We start from the raw sequence: 7,982 nt of genomic DNA, 5'->3' as shown, positions 1-7,982 counted from the left end.
TTGTAATACTTTGCCATTCATTGGACATGTGGTACAAAGGACAAATCAGGTACAAAATTCTAATTTCACTCTCTAAAATAATATTTTAATCATTTGGACTGAATTTGTAAAGGATTAGTAACCTCAGGGGAGGTCAGTGTAATTGTTCAAACCACAGGGGAGGTAAGTGTAAATGTCAGAAACCTCAGGGGAAGTTTCTGAAATTATCCCTAAAAAATTTCACTCCCACTTTGACTCGTTTAACTCTTTTTCTTACTTCTTCAAATGGAGATAATGATTTTCTCTTAGAAGTGTACTCAAACTTTTGTATGCTGGTAGTACTCTTCTCATTTTTGAAAAATTAAAAAAAAAAAAAAGGTATTAAGTCTTGTTGGGGGTTTCTAGTCTGGTGATGGTTTTGTAAATTGTGTTTGAATTCTACGTAAATTGAAAAAGTCTAGAAGAAGTGGGGGCCACTATTCCTACCCCAGAGAGAGGACCAATGAATAATGATTTTAAAAAAAAAATCTAGCAAGGGATATTTTTGGGGTCTCAACAGTCAAATAATCCCTCCGCTCCACTTTGATAGTTCTGTTTCTTTTTTCACACAGTTTAAGAAAAAATAATTAATTTTGTTGGAAAAGTAAATTTAGATTGTTATTTTCCTAAAATACCCTCACATTAAATATGGTACAACTTTATGGGAACTTGAATTGATAGTAAAACAAGAATCAACTCTCATTAAATGGGGTAGGTTTATAGTAACAACAACTTACATTAAATAAGGGTATTTTAGAAAAATTAAAATACAACTACATTCTTCAATTGGAAAGTTGACTACAATTTGGGACAGACGAAAAAGGAAAATAGGACTATCAAAGTGGGACGGAGGGAGTAATGATTTTGGTCATAGAATTGTGCGCAAAATTTTGTTTACCGATTGTAGTACCCTTCTCACTTTAGGGGGATAAAAAGAATTAAGTTTTTTTTTTTTTGGGGTTTTAGTCTGCAGTGAACCAATACAATTAATGATTAAGAATTAGTCAAATGGGTGGTGTAAACAAACATCCTTGTTTGGATTAAGTGAGATCACACATCCAAAAATTAGGAATTTGAGATATTAATACTGGTCACACAATAAATAGTGATTCCCCAAATTGTAACTAATTAATGTTTTGTTTATGTTGGATAGTTGATTCCCGCAAACAATAAACAAAGAGTGTGATTGGATAGAAAATTATTTGAAATATTATTTAGAATAATCACTGTAATACTTTTTGTAATGTGATGTATGTTAGATGACAGGTTGTCAACCTGTGCAATAATAAAAACCTGCCCAACTAAAGTTAATTTCTGTAGATAGTGGTAAGCAGGGTCGAATCCACAAGGACTGGGTGTAACTGTTTCTTTTCAAATTCACAGTAACAAAGGGGGGTATTTTTGTGCAAAAGGTGACAATCAATGAAATTTAAATAAAATCTAAGAAACTACTAAAAACTAAATAACAAATTACTAAAATCAAATGGGTGATAATTAAGGATCTAGCCAAGAAATAACTTCAGCAATGGTGCACCTAATTGATCATCGAAACAAAGGCAATTCCAATTATTTATCAATAAATAGGTTATAACTACCAAACAAGCGATGGCAGTCAACCCCTCCTTACTGTGTCGGTGATTAAGGTACGCCCGTTAATCACTGCTCTAATTGAGAAATAATCCTAAGTACGCCCATAAGATTTAATTTTCCAATTGCCTTACGTATTAGAGGAGCCTATTCTAATCAAATAACTGAATTAGGCCTTTTATTTTGTTTTCTTTGTTTTTTGAGGAAAAAGTGTTGAAACATGGATCCGTCCTATCCAACATTCATCTTCTTCAGACAGAATTGCCATGGATATCCAGTGTCAACCCTGATTCACCAAACTTTTCTTGCATCAGTTTTTCGAGTCGGTTGGCCATGGATGGAGGAACCAAATTCACCCAATCACCGACTTCTCCTTTCCTGAAAAAGGAATTATGCTTAACTCCGAAAACAGTTTGCATCTCCCCCTCTTTGTTACAGTTCAAATTCTTAAGATTTTCGAAGCTACAAAGCGTTGCTATCTCTTCAACCAAACCTGCTTCCTCTTCCTCAGCTGAAAATGGATGACCTAAATAGTCAGCTATCTTCTTCACGGAGCTATTGATATCCTTTTTTAGATCCTCATACTTCAAAAACAACACTTTTTGAGGGTTCTTCAAGCTTGCATTCCAATATCCCAAACAATGGTCCCAGAATGGACCATAAGGGTATATGCCCTGACAAAATGTTTCAAAAGGTACATCAAGAGAAGCCAATGGCCTTGATACAAAACCATTTTGCAGCGCAAAGTGCAGCGAAGAGGTGAATACATCCAAAGGGTTTCGGCAAAGGTAGATGATTCGACAGTTGGAACAATCCAAAATGGTGCTTGGAAGGAATTGATAAGGTAGGTGAGTCGCAAGGATTCGCGGGCAAGGCATAGCATCTATATCAGGAATATTACCATCTTTGTACAGATACATCTCGAGAAAAGGAACCAGATAATGAGGGTTGGAGGAGAGCAAAGGGCTCTCATCAACTGAATGATTGTTACGGTTAACAATACTGAAGGCGAGGGCTTTCAGCCATGTGGTTCCTGATTTTGGCATGGTGGCCAAAATAATGTCAGAGTCATTGGCTTTGAAGTGCTTTTGAAAGGTTAGTGTAGCTCGAAGTATAAATGCAGCAAACCAAATGCCTTGGTAATTAGCCAGCAGCTCCCCTTCTACAAGCTTCTTTGGTTGCAACCTCTGGAAAAACTCTTTAAAGTGATCATCTTTTTGCTCCACTTCAGTTGAAGATATCATTTTACAGGTATTCGACATTTCACGTGTTAGAATCCAGCCTGCATTGTTACGAAAAATTAATTTGATAACCCACAAAAGTAATAACGAGAATTATAATAAAATGTGAAGAAAATAATAAAAGATGATAACATAAAAATTATTTACGTGGTTCAGTCAATTAAATCTATGTCTACAGCAGGAGGTGAGCAAATTCCAATAAAGAAGCATACAAAGTTTAGGACAAATTCCAAAACAGGAAAGAGACAATACAAAAAAGAAATATAAATAAATTTAGACAAATGGAAAAATCTCCCTGAGCTCTCTGTCTCTCGACGTTTAAGCAATGTAGTGTGGTGCAATCCAAGGCTTTTGAAGTCCCTCTTTATATAGGCAAAATTGCGACTGAAATTTGTACACTATATGAACCAAGATTATTGCTGATTTTCGACTCCAAAGGAAAACAAAACTTGGCCTTCATACTAGTAGTTGCGCTACTACTATAGGACGGTCGAAATTTAGCTTCTCAGCCCATTGCATCTGACCAAAAGACACTGAGGATGGAAAACCACTTGCATGTTATTTAATGCTACCACATCTCCACCTTGATTTTGCATCCGATATATAAAAAAATAAAAAAAATAGTAAACTTGTTCCACCCTTTTTTCTTAGGAGTCCTAACGAGCTAATATCACAAAAGTATCAATTGATAGGGAAAAATATCTCAAGAGAGTCTACTAAAGAATCCAATATGTAAGTTAGGAACCTAATTTTGACCCAAAAACTTAAGCCATTAGGTCTTGGACCCTTACTTACATATTAATCACTCTTTCTCTATTTTTCGGATTAATGTGGGACGTAATCTTTTTACTCATGAACCTAACAAATCTCCCCCTTCATGAGTAACCCCTACATTAAACCCAAATTTGCAAGCCCTTCTTCGAACCTACTTTAATACTCAACATAAACCCATCTTATCACCTAAGGTCACCTCTTCTCCCAAACATGGACCCCCTCTTCTTCAACATTCAAACTGCATTCTAAATTCCTGCTAACCCTTGGTTCCTTGGTCTAATAACACCAACTGGACCCCTGCCAAACCTATGGCGCACCTGATCTAACACTAACCAAACTCCTCGGTATTTCGGTCCACCACCAGGAAGAGAATAATAGGGGAAAACACCTCGAGAGAGTAGCCTGTATGGTACTAAGATAGCAAAGTCAACATGTAACCTGCAAGCTGTAAAGCTTCAATAAAGCTTTTGAAACTTTCCAGGTGGTTTAGTTCAGATAAAGCGAAAATAAAAGACTCAACCTGCAAGCAATTTGCAACTGTATGGAATTCTTAACTTGAACAAGTAGATCAAATTTTTCTTGTTTCTTTTTTTTGGCAGATTATTCTTTTATTTAAAACTTATCCTTTTTGATACGGTGTAATTAAGTTCATGGCTAAGATCTTGAGATTATTGTTACCAGAGAATTAGTCTCTTGGAAGTGCTGAAAGTGCTGGCGATGCTACTTCTAAACGCAATCGATGCCAACTGCTGTTGGCTGTAGGCTATTGTAGGCAAGATTCATTAATTCTACAAGTCTTTGCTAAAGGAAACAGTACTAATTTTCTGCTAAAAACAAGCCGATGGAATTTAATGTTTAGTTGAAGTTTTGGCAGCTAATAGTCTAATACTAGATAGTGTAAATGGTGGGGGTTGTTATTTATATGCTGATTCAACTGAAGCTCAAATAGGAGGGCATATTCTTCTGCTACATAGTAGGAGAGCTTGTGTTTGGTATGTGAGTTTGAATATTGGAAGCTAATATTGGAGTGCTAATAAAACTCTCTTTTAGATTGGCACTTCTCCAAAACAACATGTTAGGCAACCTCCAAACCAACATTTATTTTGGTTTACATGTTATATACAATAATATCACCAGACTTTGTGATATCTTTAGTTTAATATGTTATCCAGAACTTTTCTGAAAACCAAAAATTGACACTGAGTTTTGTACAGGATTTACCTGCAAATGTCATTGGAATGTATATGTGAGTCTAAAAAGTTCTATGCCATGTGGAAATTGATCCATCTTTTATTTAAAATGAAAAAAAAAACCATGTATTTGTAATTTTAAGTTAAATCAGAGCCAATGCAATCTTTCGCACATTTTCCTTCAACGAAAGATTAACATGCTTATATTTTTATAAAGCATCATTAATATATACTAGAAAGAACTGGAGGTTCTGTTACTCTTGTCGAGGAACACAAAAGTATTGAGTTTTTCATCTCCCTATTGAACATAAACTCTAAATCTACTTTCATAACCACGCATGAAGGTAAAGGACAGACAATAGCAGTTGCAGTCAAACTCTTAGCAATTTAACTTGTATGTTCACGGCCTAAATATATGTATCTCAAGATAAAAGACAACGTTTGGAATTCGATTGGAGTCAAAAAAACCTGGCAATTTGATTTTTATTTTCTTGCTTAGATATCCACATTTTGCCATTTATGCTGCGAAGAAATCAAAAAATTAATAGATGTTGAAATGATGAGATTTTTGCAATCTTTTGAGTTGATAAAAGATAGAAAGGTAATTGAATAAATGGCATCAAAACCACATTTTTGTTCTCTCATAAATTGAATAATTCTTTTATAAATTTTACTTTATTTTTTTCTCTCCTGGAAAAAACATTTATGAGTGAGTACATATCTAGCTTCTTCACAGTTGACTTCTTGCCAACTAGCAAAAATTATCCACGTATGCATCTACAATATACGTTAACCACCATTCTGATCTCTGACCTTCAAATGGAAGAATTATATATCCAACTTCCCAAAAGCAAACTCTTCAAGCCAAGAGGAAAACAAAAATGATCACGGTTTTGAGAAATTGTTTCACACGTTGCCCAAACAGATAGTCAAATCAGCCATTCTTCAAGGTAGCCTGGGAAGCCGTAATCAAATGTTGCTTATTGCTCAAATTGGTGCACGTTTTAAGTATTCAATATGCAAGGGTGGAGTTTCCATGTTCATGACCAATCATCATGATTTATCTTTCTTTCTTTGATGAAGACGTCGTTCTTTGATCACAATAAGAGGATTATTTTTATTACAAATGGTATGACGTATTTAGATTTTTAAGTGCAGTTGATTTCAATCTTTTAGATTAATTTTTACAACATTGACAAACTGTACTATTTTTTCAGCTATCATAGACTAAGTAATTTCTATTTCCAAATTGGTTCATGCAGCAGTACCAGCTGGAGGAGGATTCCAAGGACTAAGGCCGGTTGGGAGTTTTGTCCAGAGTGGGGCTTTTCTATGCAAGTGTTCTGTTTAGCTTAGTTATACTGATCGGTAGCTTTGTGTTAGAATTGCATAGTTAGTTTGTGACTGGTCAGCAGTCCTGCAATTTTGTGCTGGGCAGCAGTTCACTTCTTTCTTACTAATAAATTGATACTGCCCAAAAAAAAAAAAAAGTAATGCATGACCTATTTTGTCAGCTATTGTAGATTTCATTCTATATATCCAAATTAAGTACAATCTATGATCAAATTAACTTGAGAACTCATGTCCATCCACCATATTGAACCTTAATGTGTTATAAGGGGGAGTGAATCACCAAAAAGTTCACTAAACTATTAAATTTGGCACGGGTCAGTCATCAAACTTTTTTGTGGCAACAAAGGTCACTAAACTGGCAAAAACGGGCCACTGAGGTTATTTTGTCAAATTTTACTAGTGAAACAATTGGTAAATTATTGAAATCCAACGACTTTTTTGGTAAAATAACTTTTGGCAAATGGTTGTTTTACCAGTAGAATTTGACAAAATGACCTCGTCGCTATTTTTACCAATTTAGATACTTTTGTGGCTGTGAAAAAGGTTTGGTAATTGACCCGTATCATACTTAATAGTTTAGTAACAATTTTTGCCATTCACTCTATAGGGAGTGTAATTTCAAACTTAATTGGATTTATAGAATTAACTAATTAGCAGGTCCATATTTTATTAGATATCTGCATTTTTTATCCTCTCAAGCTTTTCTAGATGCACTTCCTTTAGTTCACAAAGATAGTAGTTTTAGTTCCTTCCAGTTTACCAATCCGTATTATAATGGATTAGTTTTTCTTATGCCACATTGTGAAAATTCCTTACATAAACACACCTAAATGCATGACATAAAACTTTATTATGGTCAAACTTGAAATCCATAGACGGAACTAGAACTTTACTATGGGGTTTTGCCGCCGCAAGGGGGCGGGGTGGGATTTAGTATTATACGACCCCGTTTGGTAAGTGAGTTTTTTTTGTATTTATCTAAAATTTTACTGTAGAAATTTTTAAAAAAAATTTTGAAATGTGTAAATTTTTGAATATTTTGAAATGTATAGTTTAAAAATTTTGAGCAGTTTTTTGAGGTTACTGTAGCTAAAACTTTTAAAAAACTTGTAGTAGATAACCTTGACAAAAAACTTGCCTACCAAGCAAGGCCATAGACTATAAGTAAATCTTATATATACTGACGGTGTATACACTATCATCGTTGGATTCATGACATGTGTACAAAAGTTGGATTTTAAATTTAAATTTTGCATAATTATCATTTATCCAATGTCAACAATGTATACACTGTCAGTGTAGGAAAAATTAATGTATAGACTATATAGTATAGATGTGGAATTCTTGTGAATTTTTGTGGGGGCAATTATTTATTTCTAAAAGAAATAACTCTTTGAAAACTCTCAAATTTGATAGGGATAGGATTAGAATTTCAAGGTCTTGGGGGAAGTAGGCTGTCCATACCCCTATCTAGCTTCCTCCATGCTAGAATCCTCCTTTTGTACACGCATCAAAAATCTAAAACTATTGGTGTAAATTTTTTTTTTTTTGTAAAAAATTAACTTTTTTTCATAGTCAAAAAACTCCCTTTCTAATTGCTTCAATCTATCCAAATCCCTGTAAAACACATATGAATACAGGGAGGGATTTTACCATTCCACTCAATACTATCCATAACCTCTCTTGCGAAGTGTCCCAAACAATGTGCAACTTCATTGGCCTCTCTCCTAACCCATTGAAGATTACACCCATGAATTTATTGAAGTATACTTTGGCATCATCAATCAGGTTCCCAGCACAAGATGCATAATCTTCTGCC

At 34.5% G+C, this 7,982-nt stretch overlaps 1 protein-coding gene across 1 annotated transcript; it reads right to left on the bottom strand.

Moving 5' to 3' along the window:
• Positions 1-1,579: 1,579 nt before the first annotated feature.
• LOC113703442 (cytosolic sulfotransferase 15-like) lies at positions 1,580-3,163 on the bottom strand. The gene has a single exon (XM_072062141.1). It carries the CDS (start codon positions 2,865-2,867, stop codon positions 1,857-1,859), a length of 1,011 nt encoding a protein of 336 aa, XP_071918242.1. The 5' UTR covers positions 2,868-3,163; the 3' UTR covers positions 1,580-1,856.
• Positions 3,164-7,982: the final 4,819 nt, after the last annotated feature.

The sequence above is a fragment of the Coffea arabica genome, chromosome 8e, assembly GCF_036785885.1.
Source record: "Coffea arabica cultivar ET-39 chromosome 8e, Coffea Arabica ET-39 HiFi, whole genome shotgun sequence".
Taxonomy (NCBI): domain Eukaryota; kingdom Viridiplantae; phylum Streptophyta; class Magnoliopsida; order Gentianales; family Rubiaceae; genus Coffea; species Coffea arabica.
Note: the sequence above shows the minus strand (reverse complement) of the source record. Positions and strands in the feature narration are given on the sequence as shown.